This window comes from Equus asinus, chromosome 5 (assembly GCF_041296235.1).
Source record: "Equus asinus isolate D_3611 breed Donkey chromosome 5, EquAss-T2T_v2, whole genome shotgun sequence".
Classification (NCBI taxonomy): domain Eukaryota; kingdom Metazoa; phylum Chordata; class Mammalia; order Perissodactyla; family Equidae; genus Equus; species Equus asinus.
In genome coordinates this window covers 106,633,643-106,661,087 of record NC_091794.1, presented here as the reverse complement: position 1 = coordinate 106,661,087, position 27,445 = coordinate 106,633,643, and the positions used below count along the sequence as shown (strand labels likewise).

General features: G+C 43.8%; 1 protein-coding gene across 4 annotated transcripts in view; it reads right to left on the bottom strand.

Annotated features, from left to right (window-relative positions):
- CLSTN1 (calsyntenin 1) overlaps window positions 1-27,119 on the bottom strand; it is a 74,177-nt gene extending 47,058 nt beyond the window's left edge. For 3 of the 4 annotated variants that reach the window (XM_070511140.1, XM_070511139.1, XM_070511141.1), the window contains exon 1: window positions 26,784-27,022. In XM_070511140.1, the coding sequence (XP_070367241.1) occupies window positions 26,784-26,874 (91 nt within the window). In that variant the 5' untranslated portion in view covers window positions 26,875-27,022. Of the gene's footprint in view, window positions 1-26,783 lie in introns of all 4 variants that reach the window. The other variant, XM_044769640.2, reaches the window with a different exon arrangement.
- Between the last annotated feature and the right edge of the window lie 326 nt (window positions 27,120-27,445).

Below are 27,445 nucleotides of genomic sequence, written 5' to 3'. Positions count from 1 at the left end.
CGTAAGAGAAGGCAGGCGATTTCCACTGCTGCGCTCTTACAGGCTTTCTTGCCCTCTGTACACCCCGTGACCACATCCCACCCCGCCCCCGAGCCATTCCGGTGGGGCCTGTCTTTAGCTCCGCTGTTCTAGGATAACTCACTCATACTCGTACCAGCTCAGCCACCGGCTCCTTGCTTTTGTTGCAGCACAAGAGCCCTCCTTAAGCAAGATCACCTCATGCATGACTTATTCTCTGAAATGCAATGGACAGCATTTCTCACAGGTGAAACAAGCAGAATTGTGAACTTTATCTTCATTGTCACTCCACCTTTCTGTATGAGCTGCTGCCAGGTTCCCAGCGCTGCCCCCGCAGGCCAGGCCTTCCATTATGGTCTCCTCCCCCCATCCCCCTTCACGTGCTTCCAGACTTTCCTGATCTCTTCATTTGCACCCAAATCAAAACGTACCTGCTCCCACTTTGCACTTCCTCACAATCCTGCTAACACTGGACAGCTGGTCTGAGAAATCAGCGTGAGCTGGGTGCTAATGGATGGTAATGACTTAAGGTCATTTTGCAAAGAACTCAATGATTTAATATAAAAATAGAAACTAAGGTAAGAAACGCAGGAAACCTGCAGGCTGATGGGGAAAATATTTTTGGAACAGAGCCCTTTAACGCCTCTCAGTTCATATCTTATATGCATGGAAATTATTCAGGATGAATGTATTTTTATGCAGTTTGCTACAGAATTAAACTTATAGGGGGCCAGCCCCATGGCTAAGTGGTTAAGCTCACGAGCTCTGCTTTGGTGGCCCAGGGTTTCGCTGGTTCGGATCCTAGGTGCGGACATGGCACTGCTCATCAGGCCATGTTGAGGCGGTGTGCCACATGCCACAACTAGAAGGACCCACAACTAAAAATATACAACTGTGTGCCACGGGGCTTTGGGGAGAAAAAGGAAAAATAAAATCTTAAAAAAAAAAAGAATTAAACATATGGCATGACAGGAACAAATCCACTGCCAAACCACTATCAGAACATTTCAAGTTGTTGATTTGTACACATCCATTTATCAATTAACTCTTACAATGCAAGTCAATCAGAAAAGCAATTATGCAACAAAGTACATGCCATGATTTCCGTAAATTTCCTATTTTGCAATGTTATCAGAAAACACAGGCCAGGTTTGCTCTTTTCTTTCTTCTTCATCATTATCACATTTGTCTTGAATTCAAATAGGACAGGGCACTGTGCTGAATCGTAATAGTCCAGTGGTAATTTCCAAGTTGTGTTTTTTCTAGTCTCCTGACCTTCATATACAATGGAAAACTTTATCATACACAGTTTGGAAAAGGCCACACAGTATTCAAGACCTGCAGACATTCACAATCAACACAAAGTTCTTAACAGTTGTTACCCAAAGTACTGTCAAAAGTGGTCTGATAAATCCATGATAGCTAATCAGAAAAGTCAAGATTCTGGTCCTCGCTTCCCTATATTTTTTTCCTTTAATACTTACATTCCAACAATAGTAACAGCAAGATAAATGCTTTGACATAGAGTTCTTACATACTTAAAAAATAAATGTTGGACGTTTTTATAACCAACACAGAAGATGAGAAGGCTCAGCCTTCCTTTGCCACTTAGTCTCTAGAGACGCACGTCTGCATTAGAAAGAGCAGAATCAACACGACAAGGAGAGAACCGAAGTCTGAGACTGGAAGACACGGAAGAAGAAGAAAAGGACATACTTCCTCTGAGTTATTTTGGTTTTTTCAAGCCCCAGAACAGTGAGAAAACTTATAGAGAGAACTGCTAATCCACACCATGGTTGATCTGGAAAGCATAAAACACCTGGTTCAAAATGGGAAGAAGATGGACATTTTAAACTCTATTTCAATGAGTCTGACACTGATCATTCTAGGCTGCTTTTTGTGCCTTTAGGGAAGGAAAGGAAATCACAAAGAGCTGGTGACATTATTCACAAAAACAAAGTGTCCAAACATTTTCTCTTTTGAGAGGGTTATTAGGAAAGCCACAGGGAAGCTGGAAGGATAACATCAGCTGTGATTTATGAAGTGCCAAGTTCCTTGATAAAGGTTTCACTTACCACAGCTCATCTGAAACTCCAGAAATAGTGTGTGAAACTGTGGCAAGGCCTCTCCTCATTTCTTTGTGCCTGAGAACAAGATGGCGCAATGGAAACCAGATGAAAATTAAGATAGGTGCACTTAAATTGTTTGTTTTTTTTTGTGCAAGGGAAGATTCACCCTACGCTAACATCTGTTGCCAATCTTCCTCCCTTTTTTTTCTTCTTTCCCCTCCGCCGTCCCCTAAAGCCCCAGGACATAGTCGTGTATAGTTGTAAGTTCTTCTGGTTCTTCTACGTGAGCCACTGCCACAGCACACCTACTGACAGACAAGCAGTGTGGCTCCCTGCCCAGGAACCAAACCCAGGCCACCGAAGTGGAGCACAAGGAACTTTAACTGCTAGGCCATCAGGGCTGGCTCCTTAAATAGGTTTAATCACCACCCCAAATAGTTGCTGAATAACAAACCCAGAGAAACCTGCAACAGTCTCTCATAATCTTTCAAAGGCTCATACTTGGTTGGCTCTCTTCAAACTTTGCATCCAATTTGAGGATGACATGAAGCTAGAATGACTAGACGGACGTGAAGTCAGGATGCAACACTGCTTAACAGAATGGAGTGGCGGGTCAAAGGCAGCAAGATGAAATGTACTAAAGATGAATGTAAAGACTTGCACTAGAACAAAGTGTCAAGGTAAAAGATGAGAAGCAAGGTTCAATACCAATTTGGGAGGGTACTTGGGGGTCTGGGTTAAACAAAGTCGGTGTGCTAAGGCGGCTGAGCAGCTTAGACAAGGGGTGCTAGCCCACACCACTCCAACTCTGCCCCTGTGTGGGGACTCGATTAAACCCTCTGCCCCATCTGACAGGTAGTATCTGCACCATGGAGCACCCAAAGAGAAAGACCAAGGCAGGTTGGGGGAGATTCTAGAAATAAAGTCCCAGGAAGAACAGCTGCAGGAAGAGGACGCTTCACTTTGAAACGTAAAACGTTGATGTGGGGATGGGAGAGGATGGTTAACTCCCTTTGCTGGTGGAAATGCAAAAGGGTGCAGCCACTGTGTGGTGGTTCCCCAACAAATTTAACACAGAAATACCATAGGACCCAATAATTCCACTCCTAGGTATATACCCAAGAGAAATAAAAACAGGTACTCAAATACTCATGTGAATATTCACAGCAGCACTGTTCACAATAGCTAACCATGGAAACAACCCCAAACATCCATCAATGGATGGATATCAAAATGTGTAATAGCCACACAATGGAATATTATTCAGCCATTAAAAGTAATGAAGTACTGATACATGCTACCATGTGGATGAACCTTAAAAACATTATGCTGGGGCGGGCCCTGGGGCCGAGTGGTTAAGTTTGCACGCTCCGCTGCAGGCGGCCCAAGGTTTCACAGGTTGGGATCCTGGGCGCGGACATGGCACCACTCACCAGGCCATGCTGAGGCGGCATCCCACATGCCACAACTGGAAGGGCCCATAACTAAAATACACAACTATGTACTGGGGGGCTTTGGGGAGAAAAAGGAAAAAAAAAAAAAAACCATTATGCTAAGTGAAAGAAGCCAGACATGAAAGGTCTCATATTGTACAATTCTATTTACATGAAATATCCAGATAATTAAATTCAGAGAGACAGAAAGCAGATCAGTGGCTGCCAGGAACTGGGGGGAAGGTGAGAAGAGGGAGCAACTGTTTAATGGGTATGAGGTTTTCTTTTGGGATGATGAAATGTTTCGGAACTATACAGAGGTGATGGGGTTGCACAAGATTGTGAATATACTAAATGCCACTGAGTTAACCATCCACTTTAAAATGTTCTGTTGAGACCTCCTGGTTTCCAGTTCAGCATGTAAGAAGCTTAGATGCCACCACGTCATCCTAACAAGTAAAAAGCTGAACACACTGAAATATCAACGACTCTCCTTAGATCCATCGGAGAAGTGAAATCACAGAGCAAAGCACTGTGCCCTACGGCTGCAGAGACAGAGGTGTACGGAGAATCACAACTCAGCAGAGCAGACGCCTCCCCGGGAACCAGGGCTGGCTGGGAAAACCTCAGCTGCTAATCGATGGATGCTAGAGGCTCAGTGTAGACAACTCTGAGAGTTAAAAACTCCAGGAGGACCCATCAGCAGAAGGCCTCCACACTTTTGTGAATTTTACCTCCAGGAGCCCTACCAGGTCCTCATGGTGAATATTGGAGAAAAATCCCCTTGTGCTTCCAGCAGGGGGAGGAGAAAGGAACCTTTTTGAAACACCCCAGAGCACTCTGTCCTTCTTTTTTTCCTTTTTGAGGAAGATCAGCCCTGAGCTAACTACTGCCAATCTTCCTCTTTTTGCTGAGGAAGACTGGTCCTGAGCTAACATCCATGCCCATCTTCCTCTATTTTATACATGGGACGCCTGCCACAGCATGGCTTTTGCCAAGCAGTGCCATGTCCGCACCTGGGATCTGAACCAGCGAACCCTGGGCTGCTGAGAAGCAGAACGTGCAAACTTAACTGCTGTGCCACCGGGCCAGCCCCTCTGTTCTTCTTAACAGGGCCTGCCCTCAGGAGAAACTACTTAACCAGAGCCTAACCTCCTAGGGTTTTATCAGAGCCTAACCCACCTGGGGGAAGGGACTAACCAACTCCAGCCCCCTCTAGCCATCCTGTCCCACCTAAGGATGGGAGGGGCCTGAGAGGGAAAGATGAAGTTCACAGCCCAGGGGTGCAAGTTCACAGAAAGACTGAGCCCTCGTCACAGGACCATAGAACGTTTCCCCTCCCACACCTTACTGCCACATCGCCAAAGGCCTCTCTACCAGTCCCTTTCACCCAGCACATCATGTCCACCTTTCAACAAAAAATGACAAGGCATACTAAAAAGCAAAAACACAGTCTGAAGATACTGAACAAGCATCAGAACCAGAGTCACATATGGCAGGAATGTTGGAATTACTAGACCGGGGATTTTAAAGAACTATGATTACTATGCTAAGAGCTTTAATGGGAAAAGTAAGCAACAGGCAAGAACAGATAGATAATATAAACAGATGAAAATTCTAAGAATAAAAAAGAAATGCCAGCGAACAAGAACTCTGATGAAAATGAAGAATGCCTTTCATGGGCTCATTAGTAGGCTGGACACAGATGAGGAAACACTCTTTAAGCTTAAGGATATGACAACAGAAATGTCCAAAACTGAAAAGCAAGGAAAAAAATGGGAAAAAAAAAAAAACTCCAGGGGCCGGCCTGGTGGCACAGCAGTTAAGTGCCCATGTTCCACTTCCGTGGCCCAGGGTTCACCAGTTCAGATCCCGGGTGTGGACATGGCACCGCTTGGCAAGCCATGCTGTGGTAGGCGTCCCACATACAAAGTAGAGGAAGATGGGCACGGATGTTAGCTCAGGGCCAGTCTTCCTCAGCAAAAAGAGGAGGATTGGTGGCAAATGTTAGCTCAGGGCTAATCGTCCTCAAAAAAAAAAAAGAAGAAGAAGAAGAAAGAAAGAAAAAAAAACCAAAGCAGAATATCCAAGGACTGTGGGACAACTACAAAACGTACAACACATACATAATGGGAATACCTGAAGGAGAAGCAAGGAAAGGACAGAGCAATATTTGAAGCAATATTGAAAGAACTTCCCCCAAGTTAATGTCAATCACCAAACCACAGATCTAAGAAGCTCAGAGAACACCAACCAGGATAAATGCAAAATAACCCACAAAACACTACACCTAGGCATATCATACTCAAACTGCAGAAAATCGAAGATAAAGAAAAAATCTTGAAAAAAGCTAGAAGAAAAAACTACCTGACTTATAGAGGAGCAAAGATAAGAATTACATCCAACTTCCCAGAATCCATACAAGCAAGAGAGTAAGTGAAATATTTAAAGAGCTGAGAAAAAACCCCACTATCCTAGAATTCTCTCCGCTGTGAAATTATCCTTCAAAAGTGAAGGAGAAATAAAGACTTTCTCAGGCGAACAAAAATTGAGGGATTTGTTACCAGCAAGAAATGTTAAAAGAAGTTCTTCAGGGGCTGGCCCTGTGGCCGAGTGCTTAAGTTCATGCGTTCCGCTTCAGTAGCCCAGGGTTTCTCCAGTTCGAATCCTGGGCGTGGACATGGCACCGCTCGTGAGGCCATGCTGAGGCAGCATCCCACACAGCAGAGCCAGAAGGACCCACAACTAGAATATACAACTGCATACAGGGGGAGCTTTGGAGAGAACAAGAAGAAAAACAAAAGACTGGCAACAGATGTTAGCTGAGGTGCCAATCTTTTAAAAAAAAAAAAAAAGTGAGGCAAAAACTGATAGAACTGCAAGGAGAAAAAGATGAATCCACTACTGTAGTTGAAGACTTTAACATCTATCTATTAGAAATAAACAGATCCATCAGACAGAAAATCAGTAAGGACACAGTTGAACCCAAGAGCACCAATCAACTGGATATAATTAACATCTACAGACTACTTCAATTCATCCAACAACAGATCACACATTCTTCTCAAGCTCACATGGAACATTCACCAAGACAGACTATATTCTGGGCCATAAAACACACCTCAACAAATTTAAAGATTTTATTTTTCCTTTTCCTCCCCAAAGCCCCCAGGTACATAGTTGTGTATTTTAAGTTGTGGGTCCTTCTAGCCATGACATGTGGGACGCCACCTCAGAATGGCTTGATGAGCAGTGCCACGTCCACACCCAGGATCCGAACCGGCAAAACCCTGGGCCACTGAAGCAGAGTGCGAGAACTTAACCACTCGGCCACGTGGCCAGCCCCAACAAGTTTAAAAGAATAAAAATCATAGAATGTCTTCTCTCAGACTACAATAGAATTAAACTTAGAATCAGTAACAGAAAGATAGGTGAAAAATCTCAAAATACTTGGAGATTGAACAACATACTTCTAAATAACACATGGATCAAAGAAGACATCTCAAGAGAAATTTTAAAATGTTTTGAACTTAAAAAAATTAAAATACAGCTTTTCAAAATTTGTGGGATGCAGCAAAAGCAGTACTGTGAGGGAAATTTATAGCACTGAATCCATATATTAGAAAAGAAGATAGATCTAAAAGCAACAATCTAAGCTTCCATCTTAGGAAATTAGAAAAAGAAGAGCAAATTAAATCCATAGTAAGCAGAAAAAAGAAATAATAAAAAATTAGAACAGAAATCAATGAAATTGAACACAGGAAATGAACATAGAAAAAAAAAGAATCGACAAAACCAAAAGCTGATTCTGTGAAAAGATCAGTAAAGTCAACATACTTCTAGCCAGGAGGCCAAAAAAAAAAGAGAGAGAGAGAGAGAAGACACAAATTACTAATATCAGAAATGAAAGGGGACATCATGACAGTTTCCATGGACATTATTTTTTTTTTTTTAAGATTTTTTAATTTTTTTTTTTTTCCTTTTTCTCCCCAAAGCCCCCCAGTACATAGTTGTATATTCTTAGTTGTGGGTCCTTCTAGTTGTGGCATGTGGGATGCTGCCTCAGTGTGGTTTGATGAGCAGTGCCATGTCTGCGCCCAGGATTCGAACTGACAAAACACGGCCGCCTGCAGCGGAGCGCATGAACTTAACCACTCAGCCATGGGGCCAGCCCCCTCCATGAACATTAAAATAAAGGAATATTATGAACAACGCTATGCCCACAGATTTGATAACCTAAATGAAATGGACTAATTCCTTGAAAGAAACAATCTGCCAAAACTCACACAAGAAACAATCTGAACAGGCCATATGTATTAAGAAATTAAATCAATAATTAATAACCTTCCAAACAGAAAACACCAGTCCCAGATGGGTCCACTGGTGAATTCTACCAAATATTTAAGAAAAAAATTATATCAATTCTCTGCAATCTCTTCTGAAAACAGAAGCCAAGGGAGTACTTCCTAACTCATTCCATGAGGCCAGCATTATCCTAATACCAAAGCCAAACAAGGATATTACAAGAAAACTACAGACTAATATCTCCCATGACCATGGATGGAAAAATCCTCAACAAAACATTAGCAAATCTAAACTAACAATATGTAAAAGAATTACACACCATGACCAAGTCAGATTTATCCTAGGTAAGCCAGGCTGCATCAACATGTGAAAATCAGTTAATGCAACCCCTCACACATCAAGAGGTGAAAGAAGAACATGATCATATCAATAGATGCAGAAAAAGCATCTGACAAAATCCAACACTCAGGGGCTGGCCCTGTGGCCAAGTGGTTAAGTTCGTGTGCTCTGCTGCAGTGGCCCAGGGTTTCGCCAGTTCAAATCTTGGGCACGGACATGGGCACTGCTCATTAGGCCACGCTGAGGCGGCATCCCACATGCCACAACTAGAAGAACCCACAACAAAGAATATACAACTATGTACTGGGGGGCTTTGGGAGAAAAAGGAAAAAAATAAAATCTTAAAAAAAAAAAAAAGAACATCTACAGAAAACCTACAGCTAACATCATACTTAATGGTGAGAAACTTGAAGTTTTCCTGCTAAGATGAGAAATAAGACAAAGACAACCCTCATCACCCCAGCTTTTCAACATGGTCCTGGAAATCCTAGCTAATGTGATGAGACAATAAAAGGTATACATATTGGGAAGGAAGAAATAAAACTGTCTTTGTTCTCAGATGATACGATCATTTATGTAGAAAATCAGAAAAAACTGACCAAAAAAAAAACCCTCCTGAAACTAATAAATCATTATAACAAGGTTGCAGACTAGAAGGTTAATATGCAAAAATCATTCACTTTCCTATATACCAGAAATGAACAAGTAGAATATAAAATTAAAAACAAATTACCATTTATTTATATTAGCACCCCCCAAAGTGAAATACTTAGGTATAAATCTAAATAATTATATATAAGGTCTCTGTGAGGAAAACTACAAAACTCTGATCAAAAATATCAAAAAACTGGGGCTGGCCCCGTGGCCAAGTGGTTGAGTTCACATGCTCCACTTCAGTGGGCCAGGGTTTCACCGGTTCAAATTCTGGGCGCGGACACAGCACCGCTCATCAGGCCACGCTGAGGCGGTGTCCCACATGCCACAACTAGAAGGACTCACAACTAAAAATACACAACTATGTACTGGGGGGCTTTGGGGAGGAAAAAAAATATCAAAAAAACTAAATAAATGGAGAGATAGTCCATGTTTGTGGACAGAAAGACTCAATATTGTCAAGATGTCAGTCCCTTCCCAACTTGACCTATAGAATCAACATAATCCCAATTAAAATCCTAGCAAGTTACTTTGTGGAGATGGATAAACTGATTGTAGAATTTCTATAGAAAGGCAAAAGACCCAGAACAGCCAACTCAATACTGACAGAGAAGAAAAAAGCTTTATATAAACTAGAGTAATCAAGACAGTGTGGTATCGGTGAAAGAACAAATAGATCAATGGAACAGAACCGAGAGCCCAGAAATAGACCCAGACAAATACAGTCAACTAATCTTTGACAAAAGAGCAAAGGCACACAATGGAGAAAAGATAGTCTTCCCAACAAATGGTTCTGGAACAACTGGACATCCACATGCAAAAAAATTAATCTAGACACAGACCTTACACCCTTCACAAAAATTAACTCCAAATGGATATAGACCTAAATGTAAAATGCGAAACTCTGAAACTCCTAGAAGATAACACAGGAGAAAACCTAAATGACCTTGGATACAGTGATAACTTTTTAGATACAACATCAAAGGCACAATCCATGAAAGAAAGAACTGATAAGCCGGAATACATTAAAATGAAAAACTGCGCTACAAAAGACAATGTCAAAAGAATGAGAAGACAAGCCATAACCCGGGAGAAAATATTTGCAAAAGACACATCAGATAAAGGACTGTTATTCAAATTATACAAAGGACTCAACAATAAGAAAACAAACAATTTTTAAATGGGTAAAAGACCTGAACAGACACCTCATCAAAGAAGACATACAGATGGAAGGAACGTAAGCATAAGGAAAGATATTCAACATCATACGTCATTAGGGGATTGCAAATTCAAACAACAATGATATCACTACACATCTATTCGAATGGCCAAAATCTAAAACGCTGATTAATACCAAATGCTGGCAAGGATGTAAAACCAGGGGGAACTCTCATTCATCACTAGCGGGAACGCAAAACGGTACAGCCACTCTGGAAGACAATTTGGCAGTTTCTCACAAAACTAAACACACACTTAACATATGATCCAGCAATCATGCTCCTTGGTATTTACCCAACTGAATGGAAAACTTATGTCCACAAAGAACCCGCACACGGATGTTTACAGCAGCTTTCTTCATAACTGCCAAAACCTTGGAAGTAACCAGGATGACCTTCAGCAGGTGAATGGATAAATAAACTGGTCCATCCAGACAATGGAATTATTCAAAACTAAAATGAAATGCGGTATCAAGCCATGAAAAGACATGGAGGAAACTTAAACACATTACTAAGTGAAAGAAGCCTTTCTGAAAAGGATACATACTGTATGATTCCAACTATATGGCATTCTGGAAAAGGCAAAACTAGACAGACAGTCAAAGGGTCAGTGGTTGCCAGAAGTTCAAGGGGAGGGAGGGACAAATGGACCGAGCACAGAGGATTTTTAGGGCAGTGAAACTATTCTGTATGATACTCCAGTGGTGGATATATGTCATTATACATGTGTCAAAACCCACAGAATGAATGGGGGGCTGGCCCCATGGCCAAGTGGTTAAGTTCGCACACTCCGCCGCAGGTGGCCCAGTGTTTCGTTGGTTCAAATCCTGGGCTCAGACATGGCACTGCTCATGGAACCACGCTGAGGCAGCATCCCACTTGCCAGAACTAGGAGGACCCACAACGAAGAATATACAACTATGTACTGGGGGGTCTTTGGGGACAAAAAGGAAAAAAAAATTAACAAAAACAAAAACAAAAAACCCACAGAATGTACAACATTAAGAGTGAACCTTAATGTAAACTGTGGACTTTGGGTGATAATGCTGTGTCAATATAGGTTCCTCAACTGTAATAAACTCCCACTATGGAGCAGGATGTCAATAGTGGGGGAGTCTGTGTGTGTGTCTGGGGACCGGGATATATGGAAAGTCTCTGTACTTGCCATTCAATTTTGCTACGAAACTAAAACTGCTCTAAAAAATAAAGTTTATTAGGGGGCCAGCCCAGTTGCATAGTGGTTGGGTTTGTGTGCTCCACTTCGGCGGCCCGGGGTTCATGGGTTCAGATCCCAGGCACAGACCTACGCACCATTCATCAAGCCGTGCTGTGGCAGTGTCCCACATGCAAAATAGAGGAAGATTGGCACAGATGTTAGCTCAGGGCCAACATTCCTCACAGAAACACACAAAAAGTTTATTGATTTAAAAAAATGCATGCCGGCCCCATGGCCAAGTGGTTAAGTTCACGTGCTCCGCTTTGGCGGCCCAGGGTTTCACCAGTTCGAATCCTGGGCGTGAACATGGCACCGCTCATCATGCCATGCTGAGGTGGCGTCCCACACACCACAACTAGAAGGACACACAACTAAAATACACAACTATGTACCGGGGAGCTTTGGGGAGAAAAAGGAAAAATAAAATCTTAAAAAAAATTAAAATTAAAATTAGAAAATGGTATGTTCATTTTTTGTTATATGAATTTCACCTCAATTTTAAAAAGAGGGGAGTTATATGGAATTGCATTAACAAAACAGGAAACATAGTGTTTACTATAGTGTTCTAAACACTTACAAAATCTGTTTAATCCTCCTAACAACCCTGAGATAGGTACTATTGTCCCTCTTTTGCAGACGAAGAAACTGAAGCACAGAGAGATTAAGTAGCCTGTTGAAGAGCACACAGCAAGCAGACAGCGGAGCTGGACTTGATCCCCAATAGTTTAGCTCCAGAGTCCACGTTATTTCACTCCACTCACTCCTACAGTGCCAGCGTTTATTCTGTGGGGATCCAGAGGCAGAACCGAGACTAAGGACTTTCTGAAAATGAAGGCTGCCCTCCAAAAGGAAAGGAGCCCCTGATCAGACGAACTCCAGCAGAGCCTGGCCAACCGAGCTCAGGGCTCACTGTAGACAAGGAGCACATCAAAAGCTGCACGGGCTCATTTCTAAAGCTCATGTCAACTCCAAAACTGATTTGAGCACAGTGTGCAAACTTCTGAGATATTCGCATAAAGAAGAGCTACAAAATTAAGAATGTAACTTTGTTAATACAATGTACCCTTTCTCCAGAAATTTTAAAACTCCACTACGATTCTATAATTCTGACTCAGCTGCACATGAAAGGTTTGCAACAAGTCTCCAAACTTATGCTTTCTGAATATTATTTATTACAGAAAGAAATAAGGTTAAAGACACTTTAGATTGGTCTCCACCACATTCCTGCTTTTCAGACTCTGAGCTATGAAAGCATCATACTGACAACAACTTCACCTGTTTCCTCTTTGGTAAAATGGGCTGAGTGAACTAAGTGATTTCCAGAATCCCTTCCATTTCCATAATTCTAGCCATATAACTCAGAAGCCGACTTTTATAGAGAGATTTGGAGATATTTTAAGTTTAATGGTGTAAAAGTACGTAATATTCTAATGCAAAGATATACAAATAGCCAGATTGTTTAAGCGGGAAGACAAACTGCCAGATTTTAAAATAAAAGGACCTTATCATAAAAGGGGAGAAAGGATTAGATGACCTCTCAAGGGGAAAGTGGATTTATGGAATGTTGTCGAGCCGAAAACTGGTCATCCGTGATCAAGGGAAACGCCAAACCAAACAATTTCCCTGCCAGATGGACAGGACAGGTACGTGCCCAAGCACAACTGACTCCAATTCTGAGAAAACGCCCTGAGATTCTGCAGGAGGACGACGCGAACAGCAGTACAGACTTCTTTTGTTGTGGTAGTTTTATGAAAAGCATTTTTACAATGAAATCAGCCATTTAAAGGTCTCAAAAGGGCCATCTTGTGAGGAAAACCAAAGATGGTAATCTTTCTTTTTTTAAATATTGAACTTAAAAAAGAAGAGGCTTGTTTTTTTTCTAGATCTCATTCCACAGAAAATACTAATAAGGTGAGGGTATACTACCAAACGCCCAAAGAAACCTGTTTTTAACATCTACTTATACTTTTTCACCCATTCTTGCCTTCTCCTTCATTAAAAATGTGTCCCCACAGAAAAATTAAAAAGAAAACCAAAGCAATAACGCACAGGCACACAAGACCCTGATGCCACACGTGCGGGTCCTGACCGCCCCCACAAGGCCCCTCGCTGGGCGACAGCAGACTGCGCCGTACACTGCAGGCAAAGCCAGGCCTGAGGGCCCCTGCGCTCCTGTCTTCTACACCCCAGAAAGCAAGTGACAAGGTCAGTAAGAGAGACATGATTACAGGAATAAGTGAATTAACTCTGATTTTTTTTTAAAAAAAAGATGCATTTCTTTTTTTTTCTTTTAAAGATTTTATTTTTTCCTTTTTCTCCCCAAAGCCCCCCGGTACATAGTTGTGTATTCTTCGTTGTGGGTTCTTCTAGTTGTGGCATGTGGGACGCTGCCTCAGCGTGGTCTGATGAGCAGTGCCATGTCCGCGCCCAGGACTTCAACCAGCGAAACCCTGGGCAGACAAGCAGAGCGCAGGAACTTAACCACTCGGCCACGGGGCGGCCCCGTCCCCCAACTGTATTTTGACACCAAACCCTGCCCCAGGGCTGCAGGTATCAGACTATGGTCTGCAGACGCTGGGGGGCCCCACGACCCTTCATGGGGTCCCCAAAGGCCTCTCTTCTCCAGCTACATATCTGAGCAAGGCCAAATTTTCTTCATCGACTTCACCCAAACAGCAGATAACAAGTTAAATGCAGAATCTTGTCTTCTCTTAAACCCACATTAAAGACATCAGCAAAAAAGTAAAACAATGCCAGTCTTCTTAGTAAATTGCTTTTTGTTTTAGAAAATGTAGTGATTTTTCATTTAAAAAAATGAGTTTATTACTGCTGTTTCAAATAAATTAATAATTATTTTAATAGGCTCTCAGTGTAATTTCTAACAGAGTAAATATTGATAGATGAAATTCACGTAAACACAAGTTCTTTGAGGTCCTCAACAACTTTTCAGAGCATGGGAGTTCTGACACCAAACAGTCTGGAAATCCTAAAGGATTACATACATCTCACTGCATCCTTCTAACGGGTTATTATACCCACTATACCCATGACAAATATTTAATGAATGGCTTTGAGAAAGTTATAGAACACCCTGTATAAAATGAACTCATTTTGTTTAAAACTTTACGTAAATTTTTACAAGGGAAAAAAATATAGACATATACATAAAAGTGTCAAGATGAATGATCTCAGAGAGGCAGTATTTTAGGTCATTTTAACTTATTCCTTTTTGCACTAAACTGTATTTTTCAGAGCCGGCTCAGTGGCATAGTGGTTAAGTTCAGCACACTCTGCTTTGGTGGCCTGGGGTTTGCAGGTTCGGATCCCAGGTGCAGACCCACACTACTTTAAGCCATGCTGTGGCAGTGTCCCACATAAAATAGAGGAAGATTGGCAGAGACGATAGCTCAGTGACAATCTTCCTCAAGCAAAAAGATAAATAAATAAATAAATTGTATTTTTCTTTGTTTACTGTAAGCAGGCTGGGGGAGAGCCAGAGCAGTATTTCTCAAAGTGTGTTCTAGGAACACTGGTGCCACACGATGCTCCAGGAAGAGTCCACGGTCAAGTCAGTTAGATAAATGCTGATTACACCATCCCCCACCCCCCCCTCAGCCATTCTCCAACACACATGAGTATGCTAAAGGTTCTGAGAAGCCCTGCAGTAATGAAACCTGTTTAACAGCATTTCTCAAACTTAGGTAACCAACAGACTCCTTTTACCAAGTAACACCTGTCCATGTAACACACTTAAGCAAACACTGCCTTAGAGATCAACCTACCATCCTACAGAACAAGAGGAGGCCTGCAGCTGACCGCTTCCTCGTTACCATCAGAAGTCACTACCGCCACCATCACTTAGAAGGGATGACTTCTGGTAAATGACACATACAATTCCATCAAGAATACTTGGCATTACGTAAAACACATTTTTTTTTACATTTACTTTAGTAAAATGACTCCACAAGGGGGTAAATTTAATATAGATTTAGGAACTTGGAAAATTCAAGGAATGGTTTTAAATAGCAATTCTTAGGTAAAATTTTCTTTGACGAAAAACATTAAGTACATTTGCCCCTGATTGATTCCTTTTAACGATGCACGTTAGCAAGTATTCTCTGAAAGGGATGACCCGCATAGACACGCAGTCCCTGGCCTGGCGGACACACAACGTGCAACCTGCAGATGACCCAGGGCACCGGCCCTGCCTCTCCTCCCAGCTCCCCTAACTCCGTCCCCCATCAGCCACTCCGGCCCGGCAGTGCTGCCACCTGGGCGCCAGGGGTCTCACTGGCCCATGTCTCTTCCCTCTGCTTCCTTTCTTCTTTTCAAGATCACAAAGTACAGGCTATCTTCCCCGCTCCTCTCACAGGCCAGGTCACCTAGCAGTGAGGTAATTGGGCTCCTTCCTCCTCCTCAATCTTCCTTTTACTTCGGTCTCCTCTTCACTCCAGGTGTGAGCCGAGGAGCGTCTGATCATGGCTGACCCTCCCCGCAGAATCTTTTAGAGCTACTGCAAGACCTACTTACCACAAAACTTGAACCAGCACGTCGTCATTGGTTTATATAATTACTAATACTGTAATGGTGCGTGTGCTATGTTTTATTGCAAATTTGCCTGATTTTCACTTGTTATGGGTTAGACAGGTTTCTGACCATCACTTTTAGAGTTTAAACAGTTATAACGATGTTTCCAGGGGAAAACACAATTTGCGTTCCAATGTGAATTCCTAATAGTTGGATATGAATTGCCTTTTCAGGTCCTCTGGGAACCAGAAATGAGCCCCAGGAAACAACATCTCAAGACAAAGCTGGGTGAAGACAGCTGACAACAGTCACTAGAAGATGTCACAGAGCTGCAGAAGTCAAGGAGTCCCAGCCAGCGGGGAGTCCACTTTACCCAGGCAATACAATCTGAGAATGGGGAAACAAAACGTGCCTGAGCGGGGCCAAGCCCGGCGGTGCAGCGGTTAAGTTCTCGGGCTCCACTTCGGCAGCCCCGGGTTCTCCAGGTAGGATCCCAGGTATGGACCTACGCACGGCTTGTCAAGCCATGCTGTGGCAGGCGTCCCACGTATCAAGTAGAGGAAGACAGGCACAGGTGTTAGCTCAGGGCCAGCCTTCCTCAGCAAAAAGAGGAGGATTAGTGGCAGATGTTAACTCAGAGCTAATGTTCCCCCCAAAAAATTAAAATTAAAAAAAAAAGCATCTGAGCAATTCAGAAGAAAAATCTCAATCTGACAGAACTAGACACGGACTAACTTCTGTTAGCCACCACTGGGGGCTCCACCACTGCCCAGTGCATCAGCTTGCCTCAGTTTACCCGTCCTTGGGTTTCCACAAGACAAGGGACAGTCAGGACTGCCCTATTCTAAGCCAAGGCTTCTGCCCCCAGATCCCTATCTGCTCTCCCACCCCACTGAGCTGAGCTTCTAGATAAAATAGAAACTTCAGGAAGCTCCTTAAGCTTCCTCCCTTCAAGCCTAAACAACCAAACCCTGGCCTAAACCTCTACTTGCTTTCGCTTTGCCTCTGGCTTCATGCTGTCCATCAGCACTGAGAACCACATACGCATATACTCAACAACAAAAGATTTTTCTTTGCAATGAAGACATAGTCTGTTCAGACCCACCTGCATTAATTTTTTAAAGTAGTGGTAAAAATCTCAAACCTTTCAAGAATACTCAGAATAATTCTAGAAAAAAATGCGATTAATAAACTCCATCAATTGAATAAGCAAATATATAGTAATCACTGGCATTTATGATCTAACACAGTTCATCAAATATTAATGTTGCAGTTACTATTAACGAAAGTTACCATGAGGCGAGGGGGCAGACTACGTTACGAAACTATCCCACTGGTATATACTCCTCCAGTTAGAAGTTTAAAAATGTCAGATTTCATACAAAAAAGCATCTAAGTCATTTTCTATTCTAGGCTTTGAATGTTTAATAGACGATGATTAGTTGCTTCTCTTAATTAAGCAAGAGAAGGCTTCGTACCCTTGGGCACAGACTTTTTAAACTCTTGCCAAATGAAAATACTTTATTCAGGAATCCCAGGCAGATAAATGGATATTTACAAACAACTCAGAAGCAAGATCAGAAACACTGCCAATTCGGGGTATAATCCAGGCCGAGGATTATCAAGGTAACCTGACACTAACACAGCCGCAGAAACCGAGGTGCCCAAACACTGAGAACGGCTGCTGCCCGCCTTCCAGTCTCCCACTGGTCCTTTAATAACTGTAGCCCCAAAGGAGTGGGGCCGAGGGCGGACATTAAATTCAAACCAGAACATTCTGCTACTTACTAGCTACTCTGATAAACATTGGAAACGCATGGCAAAAAAAGATTAGGGATTATCCAAGAATTTTAATTATTTCTTGTTATCCTTGTTACTAATTCCATAAGTAATAGAAAACTGGCATGAGTTAGTCAAGGCGTTTTAAAGGTAAACATACAAAGGCTTTAATCTCCCAACAAAAGCGACCCTATTCCTCAACCAGACTCCACCTCCGACGCACTCAATTGTCTGTTGTGAACTTGTTATCGTCTGTCCTTTGCTGGGTGCCAGGGGACAGAGAAGAGCCTGTAGCCTCCACCGTGGGACCACCAGCGAAGAAAAGTCTTCCGACCAGGAGAGGGGGCATCAGCCGGGAGGTGCTGCTGAGGCGGCTGTGCGTCAGCTGGTTCCTGAGAGGGCGCCCAGAGGACCACATCCTGACTGTCAACACCCTACCACACGAGTCCATCGATACTCAGGACCCATTTCCCGGGTGTGCCAGGCCCCACGCTTGGTTTAATGCTGTTGCCATCTCGAAATGCGTAATAATTTTTGAACAAAGGGGCCCCCCACTTTGATTTTGCGTTTGGCCCCACGTATCATGCAGCTGGTTCTATCAATACGCATCACTAACTACATGTGAAATATGCAGAATTAAATGTGACTAGATTCTGCATTTCAGATAGAATGAGTTATGCTCTTTAAAAGCCAATTTATAAAAGACAACCTTACACAAATCATTCTCAAGTTTTACTTATCTTCAATTTGAGTTTACGACAATATTTTTTCTTGGTGGTCTTCAAAACAAAAGTACTGTATTATATTAAAAAAATTTTTTTAAGTATTAGGAAGAGCTCAGAATAAATGTCTTTGTTACACTTGAAGTAGGTATTAAACAAAGATGACATTCATTTTTACTGAGTTTTGAAATTCATTTTGAATCTAAAGACAAATTTCTAAGTGTTTTATACTGTGATTGAAGATTGGGTAAATAATGAATAGGTAATTAATAAAGTCAAACGATCAGGCAAAATAACTTTAACAAAGCACACTTTTTAGCCGATTAGCATAACAAAAACGTCATGAATGAAGAAATGTCATTTTCTAAATTAGTTTCAGTCCAAGAATTCTAGTGTTTCTTCCAGTTCCTTTCGTAAAGTGAAATCCTGCTCAGGGCACCTAGAGCTTTGCTCTGCTGGGGACTGGGGGCGTGTCCCCCACTACCGTGTCTGCAGCACTGTACATGCGCACTCCGCAGATCACAGCCAGACCCAGGGCCTGGGCGATGGATGCTGGGCCACAAGGCTCTCAGCCTTTCTTCAAGTGAGAGGTGGTAAAAACAACACTGCAGGGCCGCCTGCCAGCACAGATCTGACGGCTTGATAAGATTTAGTCCTGAGGAAAGCAGGCTGAGTGTCCAACACCGTTTGTAAGAAAAGGGTTGCTTTGTGAGCTCGCACCCAGGGCTGCCTGACCGGTTGTCTGGACGTGTGAAGAAACGTCTGTTCTACAGGGAAGGCTACTTGAGTGTAGAGGACAGACCTGTCAAAGTTCCTTTCAACCCAAGGTCTAAGGTCCTGGGTAGAAACGATATGATAGACAATGGCAAGAGAAAGCAGCGGGTTGGATGAAATGCCAGTCTATCCTTAGAGCAAGAATATCAGCCAGTGAAAATTCTCCTAAGGAAATTCTTCTTGACCAACTGTTAAATATGGATCTGATTAGAAAGATGCTCCTAGGAGTGATTCCAGAGGTCAAGAGTGAATGCAGGCGCCGGCCCCGTGGCCGAGTGGCTAAGCTTGCGCACTCCGCTACAGTGGCCCAGGGTTTCACCGGTTCGGATCCTCAGCGCAGACATGGCACCGCTCACCAAGCCACGCTGAGGCGGCGTCCCACGTGCCACAACTAGAAGGACCCACAACTATGTACTGGGGGGCTTTGGGGAGAAGAAGGAAACATAAAAATAAAATAAAAATTACAAAAAAAAAAAAGAAAGAGTGAATGCAGCATGGTGCAGCCACTTTGGAAAACAATTTAGCAGCTCCTCAAAATGTTAAACAGATTTGTCATAAGACCCCGCAATTCAGGGCTGGCCCGGTGGCCGAGTGGTTAAGTTCCTGCGCTCTGCTGCAGGCGGCCCAGTGTTTCGTTGGTTTGAATCCTGGGCGCGGACATGGCACTGCTCATCAAACCACGCTGAGGCGGCGTCCTACATGCCACGACTAGAGGGACCCACAACGAAGAATATACAACTATGTACCAGAGAGCTTTGGAGAGAAAAAGGAAAAGAAAAGAAAAGAAAAGAAAATCTTAAAAAAAAAAAAAAAGACCCCGCAATTCCACTCCCAGGTACGTACACAAGATAACTGAAAATAGATGTCCACCAAAAACCCTGTACATGAGTGTTCACTGTAACATTAGTCACAATAGTCACAACGTGGAGAACAATCCACAAGTCCATCAACTGACGAATGGATAAACAAAACATGGTCTGTCCACACAACAGAATATTCTCTTAGTTCGTTTGGGCTGCTGTAACAAAAGACCACAGACGGGGTGGCTTAGAAACAGAAATTTATTTCTCACAGTTCTGGAGGCTGGAAGTCCGAGACCAAGGCGCCAGCTGATTCAGCGTCTGGTGAGGGCCTGCTTCCTGGTTCATGGCTGGCCGTCTTCTCCACACGCGCTCACATGGTGGAAGGGCAAGGAAGCTCTCAGGGGGCTCCTTTACAAGGGCACTAATCCCATTCACGAGGGCTCCACCCTCATGACCTGATCACCTCCTACAAGCCCAACCTCCAACTACCACCACACTGGGGATTAGATTTCAGCCCAGGAATTTTGGAGGGACACAAACATTCAGTCTACAGCAAATGTTACTCAGCCATAAGAAGGAAGGAAGCACTGACACATGCTACCACATGGAAGAACCTTGAAAACGTTGTGCTAAGTGGAAGAAGCTAGTCAAAAAGGGCCACATATTGTAAATTCCATTGATATGAAATGTCCAGAACAGGTAAATCCATAGAGACAGAAAGTAGATTGAAAGTAGACAGAAAGCAGTTGTCAGGGGATGGGGGAAAAGGAGAATTCAGAGTGATTCCTAAGGGGTATGGAGTTTCTTTTTGGGATGATGAAAATGTGCTGAGGGACTGGCCTGCTGGCATGGTGGTGAAGTTTGCATGCTCCACTTCAGCGGCCTGGGGTTCACTGGTTCAGATCCTCGGCACCGGCCTACACACGGCTCATCAAACCATACTGTGGTTGCATCCCACAGAGGAGAACTGGAGGGACTTACAACTAGAATATACAGCTATGTACTGGGGCTTTGGGGAGAAAAAAAAAAAAAAGAGGACTGGCAACAGATGTTACCTCAGGGCCAATCTTCCTGACCAAAAAAAAAAAAAAGAAGAAGAAGAAAAAAAGAAAACGTGCTGAAATTAGATAGTGGTGATGGTTGCACAACTTTGTGAATATACTAAAATCACTGAACTGTAAACTTTAAAAGTGTGAATTTTATAGTATGTGAATCATATTTCAATAGTTTAAAAATAAAAAAAAAGAGTGGGTGTACAAAAAGAAAGTCTTCTTTCATCCTAAACAATGAGTTCTGGGGCCAGCCCAGTGGTGCAGTGGTTAAGCTCGCATGTTTCACCTCAGCGGCCTGTGGTTTGCTGGTTCAGATCCCGGGTGTGGACCCACACACCACTTGTCAAGCCATGTTGTGGGAGGCATACCGCCTACAAAGTAGAGGAAGATGGGCATGATATTAGCTCAGGGCCAGTCTTCCTCAGGGAAAAAAAAAAGAGGAGGATTGGCAGCAGATGTTACCCCAGGGCTAATCTTCCTCAAAAAAAAAGTTAAAAAAAAAGTAAAACTAAACAATGAGTTCAAGAAAGTAGAGCTCAAGGTAGACTTGAAAAGTCGCAGACTCTGGAGCCGGCCCAGTGGCGCAGCGGGTCAGTGCGCACGTTCCGCTTCTTGGCAGCCCAGGGTTCACCAGTTCAGGTCCCGGGTGCAGACATGGCACCACTTGGCACACCATGCTGTGGTAGGCGTCCCACATATAAAATAGAGGAAGATGGGCACGGATGTTAGCTCAGGGCCAGTCTTCCTCAGCAAAAAGAGGATTGGCAGCCGATGTTAGCTCAGGGCTAATCTTCCTCAAAAAATAAATAAATAAATAAACAAACGTAGCAGACTCTATAGGAGTTCTTGTCACAAGAGAATCAGAGTGGTGCAAGACAGCTGACTGAAGGATAACAGTCGCGTCTGACCAAAGGTGAAGAAGAAAAGCAGTGGTCTTCCTTTACTGTGCTACCACCTACTCACTGGGGATTCGGAACGGAAAGAAGTTAACTTTCAAATGCATTTTCCAGGTTTTTAAGATGTTCTCAATTCAGTCACTTTGAAGTAACTGAATCTTTCCCTAGGACTTTAAAAATAAAGCCTTAGCAACAGACCTAGTGAAAAATCTTAATTGAATAATAATATCCTACAGTTAAATGAGAAAACAAACAGAAATATGCCTAAAACACAGGGGAGAAAGGACCTGTCAAACCAGGGACAAATGCAGCAGCCCAATTCCTAGGTGGCGGCTCTACGGAAAAGATGGGGACTGCGCGTCCACGGCAGTCTGAGGTTCCTCTCTCCGGCCTTCGCAGTCTCTACTAGTTCAAAATGTCACTTCTAAGGCTTTTTTTAAAAACCATGCAAGAACATGACGCTGCGTAAATCATTTCCACCAATCTTGAATCCACATTCCTTAAGCTCTATTAAAATCTGGATTTTGGGGGCCGGCCCGGTGGCGCAGTGGTTAAATGTACACGTTGCTCTTCGGCAGCCCGGGGTTCGCTGGTTCAGATCCCAGGTGTGGACATGGCACCACTTGGCAGCCATGCTGTGGTAGGCATCCCACATATAAAGTAGAGGAAGATGGGCGCAGATGTTAGCTTAGAGCCAGTCTTCCTCAGCAAAAAGAGGACTGGCAGCAGACGTTAGCTCAGAGCTAATCTTCCTCAAAAAAAAAAAAAAAAAAACTGCATTTTTATAGTAAATCAATCGCTTAAATTTCATTTACAAAGACACATTTCTTGAAGTACCTCTGCTCCTACCAAATCAATACTACAGAAAAAGCAAAGTATATTTTTAAAAGAATAATGATCTAAAACCTCAATTAACCAGAATATGTGAGAAATAGACTCTGGGTGATTTTTCAGAACAATCAGATCTCCTATTTTGTTTCAATTCTTATAAATGAAAACCCTATCCAAAACCTTATATTTTCCTGTCTTAGGAAGCAATAATAAAAATAATTCAATCCTTTTTTTTTTCATGTCTTAAAAATTTTAACATCCCGCACGTTCCTCATTTTAAACATTAAAAGTTGGTTGAATAAGCTTCCCCAAGTCCTGAAATTAGTCTCATGAAATTACGGCATTTTCTAATCTCAATGCAAAAATATATCATAAAAGTTTCATTTATCAGTCATATTCTTCATCTCTAAAACATGAAGTATTAATTTTTTTTTCCTTTTTCTTCCCAAAGCCCCCCGGTACATGGTTGTATATTCTTAGTTGTGGGTCCTTCTAGTTGTGGCATGTGGGACGCCGCCTCAGCATGGTTTGATGAGCAGTGCCATGTCTGCACCCAGGATTCGAACCAACGAAACACTGGGCCGCCTACAGCGGAGCACACGAACTTAACCACTCCGCCACGGGGCCGGCCCCTAATTATGCTTTTTTGGTTCAAAAATCAAATAGTACTGACACAGATCATGTATGATATGAACTCCTGAAACTTCTTGAAAAAGAATTTCTACGAAACTGCTTGGTTTTAAGCTTCTTTTCCTAAAAGTAGCAAGTAGCCAACAGATGGGTTCCAGTTAACTGAAGGCTCCAGTTAATCGAGTTACAGCTCTTAAATTGGAATACATTCAAAATTTTTTTTTCCCCTCTCCCCAAATCCTCCCAGTACAGAGTTGCATATTTTTTAGTGTGGGTCCTTCTAGTTGTGGCATGTGGGATGCCGCCTCACCGCGGACGAGCGGTGCCATGTCCTCGCCCAGGATCCGAACCAGCGAACCCCGGGCCGCCAAAGCAGAACATGCGAACTTAACCACTTGGCCACAGGCCCGCCCGGCGTTCAGAATTATTGACATTTAACCTAATAATATTAGCAATAAAAATGTTAGCTGTAGTACTGAAGCCTGTATTCAAATGACTTTTTCCTCAAAGTTGCTTCTGAAAAACAAGGTAACAAATTAAGAAACCATTTTCAAAAAAAGTTGAGAATGACTGTTTACAAATGGCCTCGGGGCGGCCCGGGCAAGAGTGGTTAAGTTCCTGAGCTCCACTTCCGAGGCCCAGGGTTTCCTGGTTCGGATCCTGGGTGCGGACATGGCACTGCTCATCAGGCCATGCTGAGGCAGCGTCCCACATGCCACAACTGGAAGGACCCACAACTAAGAACACACAACTATGTACCAGCGGCTTTGGGGAGAAAAAGGAAAAAAATAAAATCTTTAAAAAAAAAAAAAAAAAAGGACTCCAAGTGGTAGCCACAAAGCTACAGCCTCCTGATTTTTATGATCTAATATCCCCAATACTGTAATCAACAGAACGGATCCTTGAAAAATTACCTGCTAATGAATTCTTACACCTATATTGCAGAATTTAAGTTTAGTTTATACTCTAAGTCTGTAACGTTTCTTGCAGGATATAACATCTATCTGTCAGGTGAAAACAGGATACACATGTAGGAACAGAAAACACCAAAATGCCCTTCCATCTTCAGGCATATGTTCCAGTGAGAGGAGCCAGACAACAAACAAAATAAGTAAATAACAAATGAGATACGTGCTATGGAAAGAAACTAAGTGAAGCAGGGAAGGGAGGGTTCAGGGGTTCAGAGAGGAAATTTCACAGTGGGTGGTGAGGAGCAGACCTCACTGAGAAGTCTGTGTGCAAAGGGGAAGTAACAGCGAATATTATTTATTCAATTTTGAAACGCATTACCTGATTGCATTTATTTTTATTTAACATTCATATAAGCTTTCTATTCTCTCTACTTCAATTTTCTACTTCCTGATCATTGACTGACTGAAGAGAAGGAAGGCAGCCTGCAGACACGGCCATCTAGGGCATGCCAAGGATATTTCTAATATTTGGTTTACTTGATGTTTTCTGAGAACTATGGCTACAATTAAAGTGAAATTGAAGGGTTTTGGAGATAAAACAATAGTCAAAATGCAATTTTTACTACAAAACCTAACATTCTTTCCAGCAATTTACATGTGATCTTTATCCCATTGATAATCATTAGAGGAAGCTAGGGTATGAACAGCAGTTCATGTCATACTGTCTTGAAGCAATAAAAAATTCACACGTTAGTTGAAATGATCTTTTAAAATGAGCCCACAGAATGGCTCCACAAATTTCATATTTACACATAAAATTCATTCCTAACATTTCAAAATGAAATGTTTTATTAGCATTTCATGTAATATTCACAAGACATTTTCTAACTTGCAACCTGGACAAAAAACAAATGCAACAGAATAACTGATGTTTAAATGTGCTTTTATTTTGAAGACTAACAATTCTTAAGTACTATAAATGCACCAAGAAAAGCTTAGAGAAAGTCAGCAAATTACAAGGGACTCAAGCACTCAACACGTCTTTCACGTAAGGTTTGTCAGTCCGCCATAATGAAGGTATTTCATAGTTGAAATTTATACTAAGTATCCCAAGTAATTCATTCATGAATAGCAAATATAAGTGAATGGACAAATTTAAGAAAACAGGGATTTTTAACAAGAAATGTTATCACTGACAAAACTAAATATACTTGAACAGTTCCCAAAATACCCAATCCAAGCCTATATTTTTTTTACTGTGTGGGTTTTTCTCCAAGAGAAGCAAAGCTTTGACCTTTTTTTGGATATAACAGACTTTCAGACCTCCATCCCACATCTGGAAAGAACAATTCAAACTCAGCTTGATGTAACTTTTAAAAAATCTAATTGAGAGCAGTAAGATATTTAGTGACCAAGACCTGAATGTGACAGAGCAAAAGAATGTTAGAAATGAAATGAAAGAAGCATTCAAAGTTTATCATCCTCAATGTGAAGAAAGGAACATGGAACAAAAGATGCCTTTGCCTCTTTTGCCCAGTAATTTGTGAACACCATACTTCTCTCGATGTGTCACGCCAAGGAAGAGAAAAGGAGAATTTTTTAAAAGCTTGCTAAATTGAAATACGACGGTTTCGTCTAGACTTCCAACAATCCTCCCCTCAAAAAATTTTTTCAAAAGAAAAAAACCAGAAGAATAGATCCACGTAATCTATAGACTACACCTAGATTACTTTGCTCCAAGGCCAAGGAAAATGTTTACGATTCCAAGATCCATTCGGAAGCATCTATCTGCAATGCGTAAGCTTTTCATCGGCATGATCAGTCAATATCAGAAAGCATGTAACGTTTAAAAGGTTAAGTGAATGAAGGTTAAAACAACAAAACAATCAATTCGCTCAGAAATATTTTTTGCCAAGTAACCATAAGATAATTTCGGCCGTAAGGAATCAAAGAGGGGCTTTTGGTTTCTGTTGGAGCCATCTAAACCCTTGCACGGTCTTAATTACTGTCAGAAAAACCGCACCAAGACGTCGGGGGCGGAGGAGACGAAGATTTCTAACACAGGGGGAGACCTCGCTCGTAAACCTCATCACGATTTCACCTTTGGGTGACAAGGTGGGAGGGGAGCAAGAAGTTTCAGCCTTGGCTCGTCTGAAAACAGACGTTTAAAGGACCCTGGGAGGAGGCGGAAAGGGGCGAAGATGCGGTGTCCGCGGCGCAGCAGCAGGGAACCGGGATCTCGGAAAAGGATGCGGAGGAGTGGGCTCTTATGTAAGCTCACACCAAAAAGTGTGCATGCACCCCCAGCCTGATGCACCTCTGAGCACACAACACACGTACACGGCACCTCACCCCGGGGAGGCACCCCCAGGCTGCGGGCGCTGCAGGGGAAGGTGGACCGACCCTTCAGCCCATATGCACGTCCCCCGACATCCGCGCAGCCACCCCCAGGGCTGCCAGGGGGCGGCCAGGGCCCAGGTGCCCCGCCCGGGATGCAGCCTGGCTTCCCCGGGCGCCTGCCGCGCGCGCCCACGGCCTCCTGCGCCCGGCCGCGAACCCCGCGCCCCGACCCGCCTCCCCGCGCCCCGGCCCGGCCCCGCCGCTTACCTCGCGCGGCCCAGACCCCGCCGCCGCACAGCAGCCCGGCCAGCAGCAGCCAGGCGGCCGGGGCCAGCGCGGGCGCAGGGCGGCGCAGCATCGCTCGGGCTCCGGGCGCCGCGGCCGGCCCGAGGCGGGAGCGGCAGGGACGCGCGCGGGGCGCCGAGCGGGGCTCTCGCGGCCCGGGGCCGGCTGCTTGGCACCGCGGCGAGCACTGGGGTCCGAGGAGGGGCCGCCGCCGTGACGCTGGGCCGCGCGCTCGGGCCGCGGGCGCCCTCCCCTCCGCGGAGGCAGCGCTTCGCTGGAGGCAGCGGCAGCAACTAAGATGGCGGCGGCGCTCTCTCTCGGGTCCGGCGAGGGTACCCGGCCGGGGGCGGGGTGGCGGCGGGAGGGGCGGGGAGGGGAGGGGAGGGGAGCGGCGGCGAGGCGCGCGCGCGGCGGGCCCGGGGAGCGCGCGGGGCGCGAGAGGGCGGGGGCGGGGCGCGCGCCTCCGAACCCGCCGGCGGAGCCCGCAGCGCGCGCCCGCGGGGACGCGCCCGGGGGGTGGCTCCCGAGAGGCTGGGAGGGGCCCCGGGGGCTGCACCCCGGCCCGGCCGCGGCCGAGAGCATCAGCTCCTCATCCCCGCGCGCGCTCCCAGGCTCCCCAGTCGAGCGAGCGGTACCCTGGGGCC